Source organism: Aspergillus neoniger (assembly GCF_003184625.1).
Source record: "Aspergillus neoniger CBS 115656 unplaced genomic scaffold BO87scaffold_22, whole genome shotgun sequence".
NCBI classification, from domain to species: Eukaryota; Fungi; Ascomycota; class Eurotiomycetes; order Eurotiales; family Aspergillaceae; genus Aspergillus; species Aspergillus neoniger.
The window spans coordinates 508,580-530,619 of NW_020291150.1; the positions used below are offsets into that span (position 1 = coordinate 508,580).

At 49.5% G+C, this 22,040-nt stretch overlaps 8 protein-coding genes across 8 annotated transcripts; 7 read left to right on the top strand and 1 right to left on the bottom strand.

Moving 5' to 3' along the window:
- Positions 1–601: 601 nt before the first annotated feature.
- On the top strand, positions 602–1,636 carry BO87DRAFT_439834 (uncharacterized protein; the record flags this gene model as incomplete). Its single annotated transcript, XM_025627942.1, has 2 exons — positions 602–1,135; positions 1,412–1,636. 2 exons carry the CDS (start codon positions 602–604, stop codon positions 1,634–1,636), a joined length of 759 nt encoding a protein of 252 aa, XP_025478376.1.
- A 2,267-nt stretch (positions 1,637–3,903) lies between these two features.
- BO87DRAFT_377961 (uncharacterized protein) lies at positions 3,904–4,557 on the top strand. The gene has a single exon (XM_025623688.1). The coding sequence runs from the start codon at positions 4,370–4,372 to the stop codon at positions 4,538–4,540; it is 171 nt and encodes a 56-aa protein (XP_025478377.1). The 5' UTR covers positions 3,904–4,369; the 3' UTR covers positions 4,541–4,557.
- Positions 4,558–4,592: 35 nt separating this feature from the next.
- On the top strand, positions 4,593–7,557 carry BO87DRAFT_377962 (protein kinase domain-containing protein). The gene has a single exon (XM_025623689.1). It carries the CDS (start codon positions 4,864–4,866, stop codon positions 7,102–7,104), a length of 2,241 nt encoding a protein of 746 aa, XP_025478378.1. The 5' UTR covers positions 4,593–4,863; the 3' UTR covers positions 7,105–7,557.
- Positions 7,558–7,896: 339 nt separating this feature from the next.
- On the bottom strand, positions 7,897–9,550 carry gel6 (putative 1,3-beta-glucanosyltransferase; the record flags this gene model as incomplete). Its single annotated transcript, XM_025619561.1, has 3 exons — positions 7,897–9,006; positions 9,127–9,338; positions 9,403–9,550. The coding sequence occupies 3 exons, from the start codon at positions 9,548–9,550 to the stop codon at positions 7,897–7,899; spliced, it is 1,470 nt and encodes a 489-aa protein (XP_025478379.1).
- A 2,197-nt stretch (positions 9,551–11,747) lies between these two features.
- Positions 11,748–13,188, top strand: BO87DRAFT_100878 (uncharacterized protein). The gene is made up of 2 exons (XM_025617790.1): positions 11,748–12,094; positions 12,163–13,188. Exons 1-2 carry the CDS (start codon positions 11,964–11,966, stop codon positions 12,944–12,946), a joined length of 915 nt encoding a protein of 304 aa, XP_025478380.1. The 5' UTR covers positions 11,748–11,963; the 3' UTR covers positions 12,947–13,188.
- A 595-nt stretch (positions 13,189–13,783) lies between these two features.
- BO87DRAFT_100887 (uncharacterized protein) lies at positions 13,784–14,232 on the top strand. Its single transcript, XM_025617791.1, has 2 exons — positions 13,784–14,109; positions 14,203–14,232. Exon 1 carries the CDS (start codon positions 13,872–13,874, stop codon positions 14,097–14,099), a length of 228 nt encoding a protein of 75 aa, XP_025478381.1. The 5' UTR covers positions 13,784–13,871; the 3' UTR covers positions 14,100–14,109; positions 14,203–14,232.
- Positions 14,233–17,948: 3,716 nt separating this feature from the next.
- BO87DRAFT_377966 (uncharacterized protein) lies at positions 17,949–18,468 on the top strand. The gene has a single exon (XM_025623690.1). The coding sequence runs from the start codon at positions 17,977–17,979 to the stop codon at positions 18,286–18,288; it is 312 nt and encodes a 103-aa protein (XP_025478382.1). The 5' UTR covers positions 17,949–17,976; the 3' UTR covers positions 18,289–18,468.
- Positions 18,469–19,608: 1,140 nt separating this feature from the next.
- Positions 19,609–21,443, top strand: BO87DRAFT_311660 (uncharacterized protein; the record flags this gene model as incomplete). The annotated part of the gene is made up of 2 exons (XM_025619555.1): positions 19,609–20,305; positions 20,386–21,443. The coding sequence occupies 2 exons, from the start codon at positions 19,609–19,611 to the stop codon at positions 21,441–21,443; spliced, it is 1,755 nt and encodes a 584-aa protein (XP_025478383.1).
- Between the last annotated feature and the right edge of the window lie 597 nt (positions 21,444–22,040).

Below are 22,040 nucleotides of genomic sequence, written 5' to 3' on the forward strand. Positions count from 1 at the left end.
TACTTCATGGTCTGACGAACTCGAGGTACATCATCGGCCCTCATTGGTCCCAACATTGTAGTTCTGACTGCACGGTGCAGACATCCTGGAGCGCCAGCCAAGCGGAAGCAGGCGACATACGAGCCTAGCCCCATTTTAGAAGCCTGATGTCGGGTTGTGTCTCCTATGGCGCCTAAAACCGGATTTCCTGGCCGCCTCGGGTAAGGAAAGTATGCAGGGCGAGAAACGAAGGTATCGTAGTAGTAAACCGTTCCCCGAAGTGATAGATGTATCGGGTGCTGTTGGTAGTGAGTAGTAGTAGTAGGAGGAGTGACCGGGTCGATATGATGTATATAAAAAGGGGGATTTCCAAATGGCCCGTAGTATACACAATCTATTGTGTGTCTCTGTGACAGTGTCTTTGTGTGTGCCTGAGTTCAATTACAACTGTTCAAACAGTTCTGTCAGCTTAGCCAAAGTGAACTGCAACGGTCAAGTCCACCACCATACTACTGTCCAGTCCCTTTGAATCGATAAGCAAAGAACAGATCAGCAGGAAGATCAGGCAGACAGAATTTACATTTTGTATATGTACGGAAAAGAAAAAGAAAAACAAGGAAAAATGGGGGTCAGCAATCCAGTCAAGTATGTCTTGCGCCTGTCCCTGTTCACCAACAAGCGAACCGAGCAGCAGCAGCAGCAGCAGCAGCAACAACAACAACAACAACAACAACAACAACAACAACATCGACAACATCACTCCCACTCCCCCTCCTCCATCTCCCCCATCTCCCCCTCCTCCTCTACCTGGAAAGGGAAAGAAATCGACTTTGACCCGCCCATCGAGGTTCGCTGGGGCGCAGTACAGTACCCAGACGACTATGCAGCATTGACCGATGGTCATGCCCACATGGCGGTGAGCGCAATCGACTCGCATCTGGGCAGCAGCAACAGCAGCAGCAGCAGCAGTAGCCGCAGCAGAAGCAGCGGTAGCAGTAGTCGGACAGGGTTGGTGCGCATCGCCAGCTGGGCCAGTCTGGCTGGAGATCGATGTCGGTGGACGATGGAACAGGAACGGAAATTAGCGATTGCGAGAAGCGAACTGGCTCGATGTCAGAAAGCTTGGAGTTCGGAGCAGGAATTGTGGATTGCTCAAGTATGTTTCATCCCCTTTCTCTTTCAGCTATGTTTCAATGAATCTCTTATTGGAATTTTCATTCTTTCTGTGTGTGCGCGTGTGCTTCGCTCTTGCTTGTTCACGGTTGTGAGACAAACAAATCTATACCCCTGTCTGTCTGACTTTCACCAAACAAATGAACACACCACCACCCCTCCACACCACCCCCATCTCACACATTGACGGGACATGACATACAGCAGCCCCTGCTGTACCTGCATATGACTAACCTTTTCACGTATCTACGTAAACCAGATCGAAAAGTTGCACGAGGAGAAAGAAGCCCACGAACAGTTCATCCACCACCGAGCGAAACAACAGGACGAAGAACAGCAACATTTTCGCAAATCCTGGATTCGACGGAAGTCTTACGAAGAGCAGCAGCAGCAACAACAGCAGAAGCAGCAGAAGCAGCAGGTTGCTCCTACTACGCAAAGGACTAATAGTCGATTGCGGCGGATACGGCGCATGGGATCATAGTTATGTTAGGGTCGTCGGAAGTATAGTGCCTCGCTAGGCTCAAAAGTAAGTAGATAGTCTATGGAGCTTTCGACGTCATGATTGGCACCGACGTGAAACGATAACCATTTCTGACAGGTGATTTTCTGTTGATCGATCCTTTTTCTCGCTGGTCAGGAATTAGGTGTTTAACGTCATTTTTACGACTTCGTCTGTGTGTCTGAATGTGTCTCTTTCTAATTGCGATCAGCTCTGCAAGGCAACCCATTTTGGAAAAAAATGAGGAAGGCAGGAAGAGATGATGAAGAAAAGCACAGAAGGTTGGAAAGGAAAAAGGGGGGAAGAGACGAGAATTTTGTCCATGATGACCTCCTGCATGAATGGCTTGAACTAGTTCTGAGGCTTGGGCTTGTGGGTTTTATTTTCGTCTCTCTCTTCCCCCTTATACCATCCACTTTCTCTTTTCTTCGCTGTCGATCCAGCTGGCTGCGCATCTTGATCTTCCCGTTGGCTCCGGAAAAGGATTTTTCTGTTGAGCAGGGAATCGAACAAGGAAGGAGGAAGAAAAAGAAAACAATGAATGCAATACTTCGCACAAGCATGGCTTTTTTTCCCGGACTTAGGGGCGATCCTGCTGCATGGAACGATCATCTGGCTGCACATCGATCATTCTTTAGAGTAGAGCATGGTATTGAAGGCGGATGGTATGCCTTTCATGCTTTGTCGAGAGTAAGGTCTTTGGGTATAGAGAGGTCCTCCATGAATACTTACACCTGTCATAGTATGGTCTATAGATACTACATCAGACAGGAGTAAGTAGTATTTACTGGAAGCTCTGGTTAGTTAGATATAGTCTGCTTACTACAACTGAAGAAGGCTCGCAAGATAAGCCCGCAAACTCCGCGGCAAAATACTACTATAACCGCGCCACGCCATATCAAAATCAATGGCTTAGTTCATGTCACTCTGCAACAAACCTAGGCATGTCAAGTGAAGACACTAACTTAGTAGAGCCGAAGCTACCCCGGCGGACCGGCGAGTACCGCGCGAGCCCCCGAGATAAGCAGGAAGGAGTGCGGCGAAGATCGAAAATTTGGGGCTTGTCTATTTGAGACGTGCGGAGCGGCGAACTACTGTACGTACCTTTTTCCCTCTCTCTCTACCCTCATGATGGTCTAGACTCCATTTTGCGAACGTAAGTACGAAGTAGGCTACTTTAAGCCTTATCATAAGGTCGAGCGAGGTCCAAGTATGGATAAAGCGCGCGGGCCACTTTGCCCCAGCCACTTGTTCAGGCTGTGTATGTGTGTTGTTTGTTGGCTGTGTGGTTCTGCACTATTGGCACAGAGGACAAAAACCACCATTGAAAAGCATTCATCTGATGGATCATATTCAAACCCTCCTTTTTCATTCCCATGGATGAATAACTGGACAATGGCAATGCAAGTAAGCAATGGGCTTATCTCGGGAGCCGTGACTAATGGCGGGATTTTCATGAGTAAACTTTGCCTGTCCAACTGTCAACTGATAAGCTTGCATCCCGAACCCTCCAGGGATGACGCATAGTCTGCCCGATCCGGGAACCCTGCCTCGGACTTTTTCGAATAGTATCTATCTTCCTTTTCCCTATCTTTGGGGAGATTTATATTTTTTATTTTTTATTTTTTATTTTTTATTTTTTATTTTTTATTTTTTATTTTTTATTTTTTATTTTTTATTTTTTATTTTTTTTTTTATTTTTATTTTCTTCCGTGTCCCCTCATAGTGTCTCCGGATGTCGTGTATCGTACCCTCTTTAACTTTGTTCTTGCGTGCAGTGGCTGTTGTTGGTCTTGTGGTACTAGCTATGTATGGTACTTGTTTGAGTTAGTTATTGCAGGCGCCTAAGAGTCGGGATAGATAGGTGCTTAGTTGTCTTGCCTCTTTCTCGATCAACGCCACGTCACATTGCTTTTTACCAAGAAGGATGCGCCTGACGATCAGCTCGATGGATGCAAGACAGATTCTAGTAGAAGAATAATGGCTCACAATGGGCTTGTTACTGATCAATTCGATAGGTGTCGGTGGCCATGGTGAGGCGATGGTAGACTACTATAGTACTAGTTACTGTAGACAGTATACAATGATGATTCCCAAAAGAGCAAAAAAAAAAAAAAAAAAATGTAGTTCGGCATGACTCGAGACCCGTGATCCGGGAATTCAAGTCACGCTTTGGTCGGCGCTGTTTATCGCGTGGGTTTTATTCCTTTTCTGCATTGAAACTTCCTTCATTGGAAGGAGAGGATCGAGTCCACGCACGCCTTGTATTCCATTCATTCCCCTTCTTGTTTCTTTTCCTCTCGGGTCATCACTCTATCATTTAGTATTCTGCCCCAGCTAAGTATCGACTAAAGTGTTAGCTTCCCTCCTTCCGAACTCTAAGGACTATACTAGATTCCGCTCTCCTCACTTTGAAAACCCCCACTCCTTAACGGCTTTGAGAATCTCTTTCGCCAGGTTCCTCACTGTCGGAGCCGGCCTACGGGGCCGTTGCCACTCTCTTGGAGAACACCCGGCCATTCATTCATCCTCCCAAGCATTCTCCTTTCGGGGCACTGGGAACCCTCTACTAGGCCGGTACTTCGTACCCATGGTCAAGCTTGGTTCCTCGGGTGCACTTTCTTTTTCGTATGCTCGTTCCTTTTGCTTGGATGGCCGCTAGGAGCATGTGGTCCCATGTTCGGAATTGATCGTTATCATGGTGGAACTGGCACCATGACCACAGAGGAAAAGTACCTCTTCCCTGCTCCCCTCCCCTCCTTTAGGTTTCTGATTTTCTTTTCCCCGTTCTACAATCCCGGAATATACTACTATCGAATGGATCCTTCCAATAATACCGTGAATATCCCTTGCTGGGCGCTTGATAAGCCTCGTGTCCACCAGTGAGGTTCGCCACACTCCGCGCGACACTGTATCCCCCCCCCCCCCCCCCGATATTGAGGTATCCCCTTTAGGTTTGATGTTTATTGATCTAATGACAATTTTCTTGATTACCTGGAGTATTCTATTTCCTTTCAATCGATTTGCAATATTGGTTTCAGGGCTTACGCTTTCCTTCCATTTATACCCACCAATCCGTCTGTGGCCCGGACATTCTTTGTGACAGCCGCTTGCTGAAGCCCCGTAAAGAGACATGTCTGTCCTACTCGAGTCTGGACAGTTGTAGGTACCCTGTGACTTTCGAATCCTTCCTTTCGCCGATATATTAGATGTCTGGTCCCGCCTGCGGGGAAGCGCCTGATCTTGGCCCGGATCGCCATGAGTTCGAAATGTCGGCGGCCATCACCTCACTCTGGTGGCCCGAGGATCGCGTGAAGGCCACCCTTTGTCCCGAATACGTCTTTAACCACCTACCTTCGAACATCTTGCACCGTCTCGTCAACCCCTTGCCTTGGGGAGAGGGTCTGACTAGCGAGTCTTACTTAGACTGGATCCTCGCCAAGGCCGGTAGAATCTTCCTGATCCTCGTGGATATCGGCATACCGGAGCGCATCTTTGCCCTGGTCGATGAATCATTAGATGACACGGATTTACCTTTGTCGGCACCGAGTACCACTCGACTTCCTCTCGCACCTGAAGGGCACAACGCAACTGTTGCCCACAAATTCTTTCTCGCTCAATGGCGGTTCACGGTACGCGGTATCAATGAAGGCGACCATATCAAGTATACTCAGAACGAGGGGGTCCCGGTGGAGCTTCTTCGTACCGGAACGTCTCTAGTGAGAGAGGGCGTGGAGAAGGTTGTTCTGGCTGGCTCCAAATGTCGTGTGCTGTTGCGAACGCAAGTCTCTATTGGCGGCGCACCGCATTTCTTCGAGGAGAACGAGGTGTTGGAAGAAATCCGCTCTCTGAGAAGGCTAGCCCACGATCACGTCTACTCAATCTACGCCTCCTACTTTGTGGATACCACCGTTTGCATTCTTTTCTCGGGCGTTTACGAGCGAACACTCATGTCATTCCTTACCGACGTGCCTCAACCTTTCAAGCGCCTCGCCAAGAACAAGCGTCGAGAGATATTAGTCAATTGGCCACATTGTCTGGCTAATGGACTGTCATGGTTGCATGCACATAGCCAGGCCCATAGCCTGATTTCTCCGTCGAACATCCTGGTTGACGCAGACTTTCGGATTTTCTTGGGCCAGTTCGAGGCTCTCGACACTCTACTATCCCCACTCAAGCCGGACGACGTTGAAACCTACCAGTATGGTGCGCCCGAGCGATGGGTGCGCTCAGTCAGTATTCAAGACACAAGCGCACCAAGCCCAAACATTGCGCTCCCATCAGGGGGGCGTTCGGCTCGCAAACAGTCGTCCCGTCCAGCAATGCTGAGCTTATCTAGATTCAGGGGCTCTCAACCGTCGGATCAGGATACAGAAATACACGCGGAGTCTGTGACGTCGCAGGGAACTGCCATACGTATCGGCCGCCTACGAGGCTCACCTTCTCGGATATCTTTCACCAACTCATCTTCCTCTGGATCAAGCGTTGGGAGCGCCCGCAAGCGCGTGGTATCCTCCATAAAACGACCGATGTTCTACACACCGTCCATCACTTCGTCCAACTCCAATTCTTCTAGATCATCAACCACTCCTTCTACTACTACATATGGCCAGTTTGGCTACCCAATCATCGGTTCCAACGCCGCAATCGTTCATACGTGGCAAACACGCCAGTCAGATCCAGAAGCCTCGGACATATTCTCACTTGGAGCAGTATTTCTAGACATCTTCACTCATTTATGCAAGCGCAAGCTCTCTGCTTTCTCACACCATCGAGGGGCCAAGAACCGGACCGCTGGCCGCGGTGGCGGCGTCGCCGACTGCTCATTCCACCTCGACCGAAACGCCGGCCAAGTGAGCTCCTGGATCGCCCTACTGGACAACGATGCGAAGAAACACAAAGATCCCATCTTCCAGGCTGTTCGACCGATGCTTACCGTCGTACGAAGCATGCTAAACAGAGAGCCTATGAGCCGTCCATCTGCGTATCAGGTGGAGCAGCTTCTGGCCCACTCACTCCAGAAACTGGATGGAAGCTGTAGCCTCCACTGTACTTCCGACCTGCAAGTCCACGCTCCCAGGACAACAAACCCACTCCGTCTAGGCGCACAAGCAGCCTCATCATCAGACAGACTCGTTGTCCCGCGAGCAAAGCCACTAGGGGCCAGATCCCCGTCTCCAAGTAGTCCAATGACTGCCGAATTCTCATCTACTAGCTCTGGAGGACCCGTGAGCCTCCGTCCCTCTCCTTCAGCCTCTACCTCGAGTTTCAGCTTGCCTGATCAGCAATACACGGACAACTATATATATAGCAGCGACACAGACCAAGAGTACGACAAATACAGTACCTCTTCGTCGCCCGTCCCGTGGCGTGACCCAGATCATGGTCTAAGTCCGGCAGCACATAACGATGCGACATGGAATTACAGCATCGCTCTGGGGAAGCATTAGCCTTTACTATATATATACCCGTTCCAAAGCGATAACCACATGGCACTTGGCCCCTTCTCCTTGTATCATTGACATACTGCCCTCTCGATCAACAACCAGTCACTTCATCGCCGCATTACTGGTATACTACTACACTTTCCCTTCCACTTCTCTATTCCCATGCGCTCCGCAGATACTACTTGTACACAACGTCATGCCTTGTACATTCTAGGCTTTTCGGGTTCTTCCTCTCTGATACTACTATATACCTTTACACTTCATTTCTTTCTCAGGAGACTTGGCTTTTTTTATTTTTCTTTCTCATATATCAATATGCCAGTCCTCCTAACGATTGATGACGAATGACCGCTTGTCCTTGCTTTGGGTGATATCCTTATCTATTTCACTTATTTACCTTTCCGTTTCACTTGTACTTAGCTTAGTCATTTAATCAAATTCTACTTTCTATGCATACACTTCTCCTGGTACATTTCCGTAATGAATATGAATACGCGTGAAAGATAAGAGGACATCAATTCCATAATCCCACCATGACTATCCAGTAGTAAGTAACCCACCATCCACGCCAATCCCTATCCCACAAAACACCCCTGTATACTCCAAAATCAATTCCAAATTCATCATCAGATCAGTCATAAAATAGAAATCCACACCAAACCTCGAACACGGATAAAGTAATAACAAATAGAGATAGAGCGTAACTAGACCCCAAATGGTGGATAAAAATACCCGACTGACCACTCGCATACTACTGTACTACTTAGTACATCTCACATGCATCTAACCAATCACCTACAACCACCACGCCACGCCCCCAAGAACCACACAAAATAAAGCAGACACATCAAGCCGGAACAGAAAGCCACTACCATTTCCAGCATGCATGGACGAAGCCCCACTCGATGGGCTGTAAGCGGCTACTCCGCTTGGGTTTGTACCTGAAGGAGAAGACTGCTTGTTTGATACCGATTTCGAAGAATCTGCTCCTGATTCGGATGCAGTACCTGTGGTGGTTGCGGTGGCGGAAGCGGGAGAGGTAGCATCATCGTCACCACCAGAGTTGTTATCATCATCATCATCAGCATGGACGAAGGCCTGACCTATAGTTGGGAGCGGGGCGGATGGATCCACGGCCCATCCACCGTCCGTCGAGGCAGGGCATTCTGGAGGGGAGATAGCCGCGGTGGATTTGACATAGTCGGATAGAGCGACGCCGGTAGGGTCGAGCGTAGCCCACTGGTTCTTGAGGTTATCAAAGTCAGGTTGGATCGGGGTGGGTTCACCCTGGCGAGTGAAGCCGTCCTGGACGATGATATCCTTGGTAGCAGTTGGGGGGGTGTCGGCGCCGGGAGGGCCATACTCGATCAGGCCGTAGTCGTTTGTTTCCTCGATCCATTCGTAGATCATAGCGCCAGACCAGGTGCCCGACATGTGGTCACCGAAGATGGCGGCCTGGTCGGAGAAGGTGCGGGGACGAGCTACGTTGCATCCTGTTTCGGAGAAGAAGATGGGGATGGGGTAGCCTTCTGCTTCGTCTTGGAGGGTTTGGTAGCCGGACAGCTCGTATGAGGAGTCACCGCACCATTCGTAGGCGTTGAGGGAGAAGAAATCGAGTCGTTCGGCGGGGTCAGAGCGACAGGCTAGGTAGTTCTGCAGCATGGGGCGCAGTTCGGCGATGTCTGCGGCCGAATAGCCGACTGGGATGGAGCGGTAGTGCTGCGCATTGCGATAGGATTTGATGTCGCGGGCTGCGGCTAGCACGTAGGGGGCGGCGGCGGAGCCGTCCTTGGTGGTCAGGACTTCGTTACCGACGAAGACTCCGGCGGTGTTGTCGTATTTCTGGAAGGCGTCCAACACGGCTTTGAAGCTGTCGAATTGGGATTGGTCCCAGTGAGGGTCGTCCTGTAAAATGGGGATGAAGTGGTTAGTATGGGTAAGGGTTTTGTTGGCGGCCTGATACGATGATGGGTCGGGTGATAGGTCATGAATAGGGTATAGACGGTGGTGGTGGTAAGTGCATACCTGGGAGATCGCGGTGTCGAACGTGTCGAGATCGACGAACAGGTAAATGCCTGCATCTGCGAAAGCTTTCATGCATCCGTCGTGGTTGGCTTTAGGGTCCACATGGTACACACGGATTGCATTGGTGCCCAACTCGGCCATGCGGGCGGCATCTCGCGTGCATTGAGCGGTGTCAATCAGGGGATCTTCGGGAATGAGTTGATAGGCGATGCCTAGACCATGGCGTGCGGGTCAGTGCGTGAGGAACTATCGTGGGTCGAATGGAGACACACGCACCTTTGATGTAGTATTGGGTGCCATCTTCGTAGAAGAATTTTGAACCAACCGCCGAGATGGTTTGTATGGCACTGGCGGTGGGGGCATAGAACGTGGTGAGCAGCAACGATAGAGCAGTTGCAGATGATGACCAGTGTGTTTTGACCATTGTCCTCTTGCAGTCCCTGCACGCGGCTTGGCTCTCTGCAAAGTAATCTGCGATAATAGATCGGGTGGGTACTCTGCAGTCTCCTTCCGGGGATTCTGACCGCTATCCTTATCCAAAGAGTGATAAAACACAGCGAATAGACCAGTCCAATGCGTCGGTATCAATTGAGTAAGACGGAGTGCAGAAGTTAGTGGAACACGCCAGCAAAACTGCCTGCAGCTGTCTGGACAGTGAATGTTGTAAGTTGTAAAGCAGGTAGATAAGACGACCCAGGGAATGAAAATGCAGATACTTGCATGGACGAGAAAACACCTGTTCTAATATAACAGATGCACGAATAACTGTTGAAGTCACTCATCCCCCCAAGTATCTGCCTCCCCATCGTCCTGGCGCCCTGCCATACCAGAGATACCGTGTCTTCCCTGGAGGAGACATACTCGGGAGTGTTGTTGTAAGGAGCGTGACGTCAAAAAGAATCCTGCAGCTGCGTTAAACTCATTGTGGCTCTGGAGTGGATGAGCAAAGGAGAGGCAGTCCCAATCTCCGGGGAAGATGGAATGCAGCACGATCGAAGGGGGGACAGCTTAATGGATGCCAGGGTGCATGGGATCGACAACATGGATTGGATTGTTTATGCAGGCATTGCAACAAGGTTGTCGCGAACTATGTGAGTACCGCGTCGGAGATATCTGGGATACCACAGTCAATAATGTTTGGGTTAAGCATTTTATCTGAATGGAACTCTGAACTTTGGTTACTACAAAGTATCTGAGTATGGGTACATTAACAATTCCGATCTACAAGATTCCAAGCAAATGTTCATGAGTGGCCTGGTTCCTGACCCAAATTGGCAATCACAGACCCTCACGTGATTATAGGGGTTTCGCACAACAAGACGTTTCCCGATTAGTCATGAATCGTTCCTTTGAAGGAAAAGGAGGAAGCGAGACAAGAGGGAAATGAGGTAATAAATCCAAATTATTATTGATACACAGTAAGTAGATAGACTGATACTAATTTTGCTACGGGAAATTAAAATTAAAATAAGACTGGAACTGAAATGGAAATTGCTTGTGTTTCTCGCCTGAAACCTGTAGGGCAGGGAGGGCCCGAGTGGATACTACTTAGCACTTATGGTGTGGTAGGAATTGTGTGTCGCAATTGAATCATCCGGTTTGATCGCCTGGGCTGAACAGACGATTAATCTCTCAAACGATAGTGGCTAATAAATCTGAGGAGGGGGGCAAAGTGAAGTTGGGTAAGAAGCTACTATTAATATGTATGCTATGATTTTTTTGTCAAGATGTGCTGGGAACATGGCACTGGGTGGACACGATCCAGCGATGTCAGGAGGAACCTGACCAGTTGCAAGCCATTGCCCGGGATTGCCCGCCCCCTTATTGCTGGAAGTGTTCTGCTTTGGGCTCTCCGGTCTCGCCCAAAGCACGAGGAGCGATGGGTCTTGGCAACGATCGAGACCCTGGCTGGGCCCACCGCCTAAATAATTAGGATCATCTGGAGATGGGGTCTGTTCTCTGCTAGTTACCGTTACTCTCGGCCGCTTGACGTAGGATGCTGTTGAGATTTTCAAAGAATATAAATATGAATTAAATAAGGAAAAATTCTGAAAAAGCAACAGAAATCAAAGTACGCAACGTAGACAGCTTCTTCGTTGTAAAACAACAACTATATCCCCCCATCCTTCTTGGGGGATGGAAAAAAAGGAGATGCAAGCAGAGAGTTACAAGCAATCGACTAGTGAAAGACGGATCGTCACCGGCTTGCGTGGATGACGGGGCCTCGTCTGACTGGGGCTTCCTTTTCCCGCATGCGTGCCATTTCCCTTTCCAAGGAATCTCCGCCAACGCTTTCATTTCATTTCCTCCTTTTCCTTTTTCATTTCCTGCTTTTCCCTTTTCCACACCCCCATCCCCTCTTTTTTCTTTTTCTTGCCCGTTTCTGACGTGCTGGGGGGTTTAAACTCATACTAAAGTAGATATATCTACAATTCCCATTGTCCCTTCTCCCCTCCCCCCTTCTTTTTCTTCTTCACCTTATCTACCTACTATCCACCCTCTTACCACACCTAATTCCTCACCAACACACACTCAATCCTCGTCTATTCTGGTCTGGATCATGCTATCCGTGGTTCTCCCGTCTTTCAAATTCGCCCTCTTTGGAAAGCTTCTCCGCCCACTTGTGCCTCGTTTGATTGGCTCGGACTAGTCGTTTCGTGTTTCGCCCAAATTCAACCCTGTTGTGCCTCCCCGGTGCAACGTCATCCTTATTCGCATATTAGTCGTCGGATTGCTATTTTTGTCCCCATCGCTATATATTACCGTCTTCATAATTTATTCCCACCTCTTTCATCGTTACGGTCTATCCGTTGCGCAATTAAGCGGTTGACCGCAACATGTCCACCACCAGCACATATTCCCCATTTCGCATCTCTCCCCGGGATCGCGCCAATTTGGATCGCAATGAGGCTTTTAGGCTTGTGAGGGAGCATCTGAGGCGCCAGGAACTGGGCATGAAGGCTCCTAGGTACGTGTTTTCAACCATCAAGAACATGAATCCGCGGTCAATTATCGTAGCTAATACATCGGCTATAGCTTTTGTGCCGAGCATCGCCATGATACCCCCAGTCAAGAACAGGAAACCTTCCGCCTTCATCGCGATATCATCCACACCATCCTCCTCCCTCTGTTCCTGCTCCACCATCAAGCCTCGCGTATCGCGACCAATGTGCTGCCACGCCACAAAGGCGCGGAATGCGAACGGGCGTTCCGTGGTGAGGCGCGTGGTGCTTATGCTTGGCTGCATTCCATTCTGAGCGAAGAGCATGATTGGTATTTGACCGAGCGCTGCCCCGCCTGTATCGTTCTGCACGTTATGAACTCGGAGCCGACCATTCGATTTGTCGCCGTGGCGTGTCTCCTGTCAGACCACTTGCAGGGTCTGGACCTCCCGAGCGCCAAGAGACGGCTGCCTAACTTCGACTTTTGGTACGAATCGCTGGAGAATGCCGTCCGTGAGGATACGTTTTGGGGCGAGGGCTTCTGGCCGGACATCGAATATCGCGCCTGCGCCTTGACCGATGGTGTGAAGCAGCTGGTGCTGCAGTGCTTGGAGCTGCAGGCTGCTCTGGACCGACACGACCTGCAGCCCGAGGAGTCGTACCGACCGACTCAGCGCTCTCGGAATGACTCGTCACGGCCGTCCGTTACGGTGAAGCAGTCCAGCTGCACGCCGCTCCCTGTCATCGACGAAGAAGACCAGAAGCTCTTTGCCAAGGCCGGCGCCAATCGCGGCATGCATACCTGCCGCAGTGAGCGGCCGCAGAGATTTCACGCTCGCCGCCATGGTGACCCTCGCAGAAGATCGGTGACATCTTGAATGATCGCAGGGGTGCTTGTGTCAAGCGACCAAGCTGGAAGAACAATCTAAACAGACTACCTGTCGTGGGTCTAGTCGCCAACGGTCTGGAACCATCCTGCATCGGGATGGCCGAATCCGCCGCCGAAATTAGGAATCGGCCCACTGACGTGAGTTGCAAACTTATTGCAACCACCTCTCAGTGAAACTATCTACAGTCCCGAAGCAAGTAGGTGCGCACTAAGCCTAGACGTGCCACCGAAGTTTCAATGCCCGCGTACTTCCTCTTGCAGAAACTCACGGACATCCCCGGGTGGATGTAACGTCGAGGACTGCTTCCGCGGAAATGCCTACCGTTGTGCATGCGTGTGTGGCTTGAGCAGAATTTGTCCAGATCGTGCAATCCTGTAAGCCATTCGCAGCAAGGGGGCAAAAGACGTGGTTCGGGTCTGAGGTTATTGTGAGGACAGCCACGGTTAGAGTGTGGAGGCAAAATAGCCTCACGAGGTGGAATCCGGAAGGATGAGGTAGTTCTATTCAACTGTATATACTTTCGATGGACGAGAAGGGCAATACATGCACAAACACTATCATTGAACCTATGTCATTCATACATTGTAGAACTGTAGCAGAATCCGACACAGATCCGCCCACACATCAGTCAACCATCCAACGTAAGCCATCTGACACTGACACAGACATAAACACAAAACACAAAACAAAACACGCAATCCAAGTCGATCAAACACACAATGACAACGTTCTGTAACCAACTATCTACCTCCCTACTACTATGTACCTAACACAGCTAGCTAGCCAGCTGGCTGGCTGGCTGTAAGCTTGTCCATCTGGCTAGCTGACAAGACAAGAAGGCAAGGGAAGTAAGTCAAAGTGGGGAACTTCATGTATGCATGTTGTCTGTTCAGTTCTATTCAGCAAGCCATGAATGAAAACAAACAAATCAACTACTAGCTATCTAATTGTCTCTCTTTGCCCCGTTTTGCCCCTCTATTATGTACTATTCCCCACTGCATCAACAATCAAAAACAAAAACAAAACAAAATATGATGATGAAAAGACAAATACAAAAAAACAAACCTGTTTTTGTTTTTGTTTTTTCCAGACCTTTGTATATCTGAGACATGATGAAGTGGATTCAATTGTGTGGTGGTGAACTAACTTACGTACGTACGAATGTGCCGTGTTTTCCCCACATTCTACTACCGCTAAGTATCTGGACTAACTTGTTAGGTGCTTTTGGTTGGTTGGTAGATTAGATTAGTTGGTTAGTTGGTTGGATTACTCCGCGATGGCGATGGCGAAGGAGGAGAGAAGTGGAGGGGAAGGAGGAGAGGGGTGGCGGCAAATTCGTATTCTTTCTATCTTGACTCTTTATCCATCTTGGACTAGTAGACGAAATAGGTATCTGGTGAGGGTTTTGGTGTGTGTGGGGATAGGGATGGCAATTATCTTATCGCATCTAGATTCGACATGGACATTGGACATGGTGGGTGATGGGTTATGTGGCACGGGAGAGTATATCTGTCCGTCTATACTATGTCTATCCTATTACTTTACTTGAATCATTTTATCCTCTGGTAGAAGAGATTGGAGGATGATGATGATGATGAATCTAGCCTTTAATCATTCGATCCTCTGGTTGAGTAGATTGGAAAGGATGAGTCTGGCTGGTCTCATGATGGAAGATCAATTAATCTAGACTATGTGGAGAGTAACGGGGAGGAAATGGAGTTGTCTGGAACCGTGGGTTAAGCATTGATGGTTGTATCTAGTTATGACGGGTTGATTTGGGAGAGCCATTAATATAGAGGACTATCAGACTAGTGGTAATGGGAGAGAGAGAGAAAGTAAGGTTGGAGACGGGATAGTTGTGTATGGCTGGATTTGATTACCGGAGGGAGAGAGATTTGGGGAATTGGGATTGGGTTATACGGGATGGGGGATTGAGATTCCATGGATGGGTGTGTTTGAGATTCCTTTCCTTTCTCCCTCTGTCTTTATTTATTTTTTTCTTTCTCCGTGGGAATAATGATAAGTTGATTGTCTAGTTTAATTTACTATGTATTGTTTTCTCTTGTACACTCTGTACTTGGTTAAGTGTAGAGTGGAGCATCAATCATCAGGCATGAATTCATTTTCCTGATGGATGGAGACAGGCCACGCCACCACACGAGAGTATCTGGTAGAAACATCAGGTTGTGTAGGTAACCAACGGGGTCTAGACTGGGTCCGAGTCGGATGGGATACAACCCGGTGGGGATCACCATTATCCACAATTCATTTTGCATTTTCCGTGCTTGCGATCACATCACGAGATACATTTGCTGGCACAACCGTATACCACCTACGTTTTAGTTGGATGTAGTACAGAGGATGTTCTGGATCGTGGGTGTGTGTGAGAGTGAGCCGTGTATACTTGATCAGGAAGGGCTAGTAATTAGATGGACGGCATGTAGATCCATACATCGCATCACATCCGGTCAGTCTCGGGAAACAGGATATCGAGGGATCTAGTAGTAGTAGTCTAGGTTCTGTTGGTAGATCAGAGGATCAGGTTTTGAGTCGTCGCTTCACTCTCAAAAGGAGATGGCTATTGTGGATGGATGGATGTGTATGCAGATGCCTTGTTCATGGTGATGTGAGTGATGAAGATCGTTCTCTTTCTGTAAGACTTTTGGTTTGGTTGGATATGCTATATCCCTGATATGGATGGCGATAGCATACGCATGCTCCTTATGCTGAAATTGTGTGGATAGATAGCTAGGGTCCAGAACTGGGTGACAGCAGTGATAGTGACAGTGACAGTGACACCTGTCAGGCAGGATCGCTTCAAGGGTCTAATTTCACGTACCGTGGAATTGTATCCCAGTCGGCAATTAAGAAGTTATATCGCTTCCGACAACGATGGAAATTAGCAGAAGAGGCTGGAAGAGAACTGATCTAATAAACAGGGCTTAATCGGTGATAGTGTTGGGCTGCGTGCGAGGCCAAAAGGAGGTGAGGATGATTTCAGCCACTTACGACATGCAATTCTCTTCGGCTATGGATGCGTACAGACGGGATCGTTCCAATGGACTGGACTGGGCTTGAAAGTGGGGTGAGTGAGAACAGGAGGGAGGGGAAAAAGTAGTAGCAGGAGCAAGGCGTGGATAGGCACCTTTCTTTTTCCATCGCTCTGCCCGTTGTATGTATATACCTCCTGTGTGCGACTGCGGACGACATCTGAGGTCAGACGCCGTGAGGCTGAGATAAGGAGACTTTTTTTTTTTTTTTTTTTTTTTTTTTTGTACAGAGAATAAAAAAAGGAGACTGAGATAACTAAAAGCAGTATACCTATGGACGGAGTTACCCGATTAGGTAAACACATGGAGATTGTTTTCAGTATGTTCAGCAGCGCCAAAAGTACAAACAACAAGCACACTAAGCTCCCTCTTCAGCCTCAGCTCTGCGCAGCCACGGGAGCCATGCCGGATCTACGATAAACCTGAAAGGTATAGTCCTAGCGAACTAATCAACTTAACTCTCAGACTAACTTGCTCCCGCACCATCCCTAAACCAATTTTCTCTCTTGCCTGACCCGACCTACAGTAACCTAGTCAAGCCCAAGCTACGGCCTAAGTTAAGTAAACCTTCGGTTAGAGAGGAAAGTCAGTTTAGTTTCCCGTAGGTAGTTAGTCTAGTCTAGAGACTGGAGAGGGAGACAAGATAGACCATGGCCTCCCAGTGGCCCCCTCCCTCCCCCCATCCATCAACCCTGCCTGATCCCAGAAGAATTGAACCCTATCCCGCCAATGTTCATCTCTAGGCCCATAATGGCCCAGTTGCGCACACACACAACAATAATTGACCTGGGTTTTCTATTATTCTATTTTCCCTTTTGATTCATTTCGGACCACATAAGGCGGATCTTTTCGGCAGCACGGAACAAGGGTCTAGGCGTCAATCCGCCCGGAAGCGGCAGTGGGTTTCGATCGCGCCATGCAAGCAAGCCTTCTGCTGCTCGGGGAGGCCAATGAGGGTGGCCTCAGCGCCACGCCGAACCAGGGTGAGGGCGAGACTGTCGACGTCAAGAGTCACTGAAATTTGGGGGATGAGCAGTTTTGAATTGCCGGTTGACTTTGGGACAGACACTGAGAGAGGCAGAGGGATTTGGCTTAGAGTTCCAGAACCATTTTTTCCTTTTGCTTGCCCTTGTTGGATTTTAATCAAATTAATTTTATTTCTTATTTTCTTATTAATTTCTATCTGGGTTTTCCATAACAGGTGATTCATCTCCTTCCTGGCTGGCTCAACTCACTCCCTCACCATCTCGCCCTTTTCCGGTCCGCGTCTACTCTGAGTCATGCTTCTACACCGTAAATATTTATTGTGCGTGGGAAATTTCTAGATTCAGCAGTGCAGGATCCATGAGTGGGTAAGGTACTGCGTACTAGTTGGTATAGGTCAGGTACAAATTATGGGGAATGGGCAATAATAAAGACGAGAATGAAGAACTACTACTGAAGGCTGAAGCGTGGCCGGGATCGAAGATGCTAGCACCATCACTAGACTAGTTATACGCTACCCACCTGGTTGAACGCTGGTTTATTAGTTTGCTCACCCTTGTGGTCTTAATCAGGGACTATGTTCCGGATTATCTGGGGTTTTTCTGATGTTGTTCGTTACTTCTGTGCAGTGTGCACCCGGCTTCGCTTCGGGATTCCCGAAAGCTTCAACTTTCTGAAGAATCACCACTACAATGTATGGTAGGTCAAATGTAAACAGGAAATTGATTGTAAATAAGCATCGGATCAGACGGTAAAGAGCAAGATCGATAAAGTGATGCTGATCCCAGGTAATACGAGATCTAGAGCAGAAGACAAGTTGTTGGTTACTGGTAACGGCCATTGTTACCAAGTATAGGCAGGCAGGCGGCAAGACTGCCACAGTGCGAGGGAAGAATAAAAAAGCAAACCTCCTGACCAGTTCGCCCTGGTTCAAATAACCATGCTGCCTTTTTTATTTCCCTTCCCTTTCTTTTCTCGTACACAATGTGGGCAGTTTGTAGTACCTGCCTGACGCCTGGCACGACGGCCGGATCCACCCAGACAGACAAGTCGTCATGGATCAAGCTGGTCATCCATGCTTTTCTTCCCAGGGTCCAGTCCATTACATCGCTTGCCTTGTCTTCATTACACACTTTACTTTGGCTGGTGGTTGTTGGTACTGCTGCTGCTGCTGCTGCTACAGACAAGACTCCCCTCCGACCGGGAAAGGCCAGACGGGCGGTGGGGCGCTGCTACTACTTTTTTTGGGGAGAGATGGGGGGCAAAACTAAAAAGGTGGGCACTAGGCCCGTGTAATGCCCGTTACGGTATCGCTGGGCCTGTCCCGGTTTAGCTCCGATCAGCCACTATGGAGGCCTAGACGAGTCGGAGGCGTCTGGGCCTCTGGAGGAGTCGGTTGGTCGGCTCAGTCCGCGACCTTGAGACTTGAGCAGGAAACCTTCCTGCTTTGAGTGGGAATAACTTGGATGGTTATTATATGGGATGAATAGCAAAAATAATATTTTTTTTAGGGTACAAATTAGCAGCTAGAAGAAATGAAATCGCTAATAAGGGTAAATAAAACAATGCAGGTGGAATGCCGGCGGGAGCAGATGATAGATTAAAAGTGTCCCGTTTTATACACCTGCATTGCTCACCCGCTGACTGGCCCGACCGGGCGTCCTCGTGTCATGACTTCCCCAATCAGGCCAAGGCCGGCAGGTCTAGAACGCCGGTGGAAAGTCGCAGCCCGAGGGTCTTGGCTGTCAGTCTCTGCGTCTGGCCCTTGGGTTAATTTCCCAGGCGTCATGATCCTTTTTCTGTCTGTTCTGTTCTGTTCTGCTTGAAACTGAACCGCTATTTTCCATCCGCGCCTAAACTTTCTCGACAGGGCCCGGATGGCTCTTTCTTTCGACTCTCTCGCTGACTCTCTGACACTCTCTGGTCTTTTCTTTCTCCCCCCCTTCAATCTCGCTCTCTTCTCCACTGTATCATCATCATCATCGTTTACCATTTACCTCTCTGTCTCTCCATCTTCTCATCTTTAACCTTCCTCTTCTTCCCTTCTTCCCACCTTCCTGTCATCTCTCGTCCTCTTACTACTTCCCCCCCTCCTCTTCCTCCTCCACTCCTCTTTTAGTGTCTCCCCGGTCTCTCTCTCTCATTCCCGACCGTCTGTTTTACTTTCCCTTCTAACCCAACAATTACTATTCGTTTCCCCCTCTCCCTGTCACGAACTCTGCCACGCCAACCAGCTTTTCATGGTGCTGTTTGTTCGTGATTTCCACCAAGCTACCCAACCTTCCACCACCATTACTCAATATCAACTCTCCTTCTCCCCGGCCCCAACATTGTTCCCTCGGGTTGTGTCTGAGACCTGAAAAGTCCTTCGGCTGCACTCTAAAGTTAGCGTACTCGTGGATATTGAGTTGGCTGGATCCGCCTCTTTTCGACGTCGCCTCCCTTCCCCGGCTCACCAGTAGCCCAGCAATAGACTGGATGAATCCCCCACAGTGCCATGGACCATATCGACCTACATCTGTGGTGCGAGACAGCCCGGTCATGCGTTCGCCATTCTCAGCGTCTTCCTTCTCATCCACCTCTTCCTCAGAAGCGTCGGGGGAACCCAGCTCGCCAATGAGAGCCAGCTCGCCAGCTGATTCACAGGATCCGCTCCAATTAAGCCCCGTCTCGCCTCTCAAGTCACACCCGCAACTATCATTATCACCATCCTCTGCCTTCCACCACAACCATCACAACATCGGCTCCAGTCGATTGAAGCGACGTGCCTCTCAAGGATCCCTCCTAACAAAGCCTTCTCCCGTCTCTCGATTCCTCTCTCGCAGCAACGCTTCTCTGCACCTGCCATCCTTGGAAGACTTCGGCCTTTTCTCCAAATCCCCGACTCGAGCGGAATCCCAGTCCAATCCTTCCGACACTCGTCTTCGCGTCTCCACCTCCTCCACCGCATCGGGCTCGCTGGCGGCTCGTGCGTCCCAGTCAACCGCCGGGGTGTGGGAGACATCCGCCGCCAAAAGTGATTATCTCTCCGCCCTTCCCCCGACTCCCCCGGATGACAACGACCACATAGCGTGGAATCCTTCATCCGGAATGTTGCTGTTCGAGTCGCATATGAACCGGGAGCCCGGGCCAATGGCCATGGATGAAGGTCCCAGCATCGGTAATTCGCCCGGCCGAACGTCGGACGGCCTCAGCAGCCCGTCCGATCAACTTTCAAATGGATCGCCGTCAAGCTCTGGTGGTAGCCCCGGGTCTTCTGGTGACATGGATTGTGATCACAATTCATGGCTGGAGAATAGTATTGAAGCATCAAGTGAGTTCCCTCCGATCACGTGTCCTTTCCGTATGGAAATCTCTGTAAGAGCTTCTGGAAGCTAACCCTTCATGTGATAGTATCATCTCTTCCCTTTTCCAACGGTCGCGGGGAAGCCGTGAAGATCGTCTCGCAAATGCTTCCTTACCCACGACCGGCTGACAAGTCCGCCCCGGTCTCCGCACACGATAGCGTATACTGCGCCCTGGTCCACGCGATTCAAGATCGCCTTCGTCATGGACAGTCTCCATACATCAACATCACCCATGCTGTTCCTGAACAGTTCAGCCTTTCCAACTTACCCTCCTCTCCTCCACCGACACCTCGCTCGCTTTTCTCCGGCGAGGATTATTTCAACCCACCGGCTGTCTTCTCCAGTGCAGCCGTGGTTTCCGCCTATCACGATTTCCGGGGTCCGATCCAGCCCAAGACGACGTACTCTCCGATGCCGATCGTGCCGCCACACACCGTCCACGTTTCGGTCTTGGAGCGGTATCTCCCTCCGTCGTCCCCACAGGAGTACAAAGACATGTTCTCCCGGTATCGTCCGTCATTCTTGGTCGACAGACTGAGTGAGCTATCACCTGACGGCGGGTCATTACTGTTCGTCTACCCCACGAGAAGGGGTGCATCCACCTTTAAGTCGCAATATCTCGGACCCATCCTAGATCCCTTACTCCGTCAGCTTGTGGTTGTGAATGAGTTGTCCACCGACATCGGTCGCTATCTGGGAAAGCTCTCGTCTGTCTCGCACATGGAAGACTTTGACACGATGCGGCAAAACCTCACCCAGCTCTGCTGCGATCTGAGCTCCCCATCGTCTCAATTCAGCATTGTCGATGCCCGTAAGGGCAGTGCCCATCTGGACCGTGATCTGTGGACCGAGTGGTACATTCACCAGGAGAAGTCTCGTATGAAGGAGGTTCTCAGCGTATACTGGCAGAACGGCCGCCGGCTGCCTGCGACCAAGGCAGTGTCGAATATGTCGACGAATTACATTCTGGAAGATAAAGAGGTGACTTCGGCCATGCTCTTAGGGGAGATCCTGGATGGTATCCGAAGACGGCCATATGGCGAGGATTCGGAGCCTCGGGATGGTGTTGAGTTGGGAGTTTTCGTGATCCGCCGGACTCACTAAGCACGGGTTCTGCAGCTGTGGAGCCAGTTGCGGGCGGGAATCCCTCTCCGCCTCCATATATGGATGCTCCATCTTCTTGATTATGCTTCATCTTTCCTCTTTTCTTTTCTTTGCTTTTAATATTTCTTGAAGGATATATAGCCGTGTGATTCAAAAACGGGGAACTGGCGGGTCCGGCGGCGTCTGCGGAGTTGGGCTTTGGGTTCTCGATTGCACGTTTGGGAATGTCTAGGGAGCATTGACTGTGTGCATTTGCTATTATCGGATGAAAATACCCAGGATATATATTTCATGGCAGCGTGACGACCACTAGCATGTGATTACTACTACTTTTTACTCTTTTTAACTAGATATGGAAATACATGATCCGCCCTACAGAAGGCAACCCAAAGGCAGCGATAGATGATGTCAGCGTAGTGAGTTGTACACCGTATACGACAGTGGTAATTCCTATGTAAGACTCTCCCATAGATAATGGAGTGCGCACTGCAATTGTCGTCTTGTGTTAATTCATATGTTATCAAGCATACAAAAACTCAAGTCTGTGTTGTTAGTAACTCTGTATGGCTTCACTGCAGGCCGGGAAAACACCGACAG

Bases quoted from the DNA above. Each gene is read 5' to 3' on its own strand.
- BO87DRAFT_377962 (XM_025623689.1), top strand. From the start codon at position 4,864: ATGTCTGGTCCCGCCTGCGGGGAAGCGCCTGATCTTGGCCCGGATCGC.
- BO87DRAFT_377961 (XM_025623688.1), top strand. From the start codon at position 4,370: ATGACCACAGAGGAAAAGTACCTCTTCCCTGCTCCCCTCCCCTCCTTT.
- BO87DRAFT_100878 (XM_025617790.1), top strand. From the start codon at position 11,964: ATGTCCACCACCAGCACATATTCCCCATTTCGCATCTCTCCCCGGGAT. The intron at 12,095-12,162 runs GTACGTGTTTTC...CATCGGCTATAG, and splicing joins CTGGGCATGAAGGCTCCTAG to CTTTTGTGCCGAGCATCGCC.
- BO87DRAFT_100887 (XM_025617791.1), top strand. From the start codon at position 13,872: ATGAAAACAAACAAATCAACTACTAGCTATCTAATTGTCTCTCTTTGC.
- BO87DRAFT_377966 (XM_025623690.1), top strand. From the start codon at position 17,977: ATGTGGGCAGTTTGTAGTACCTGCCTGACGCCTGGCACGACGGCCGGA.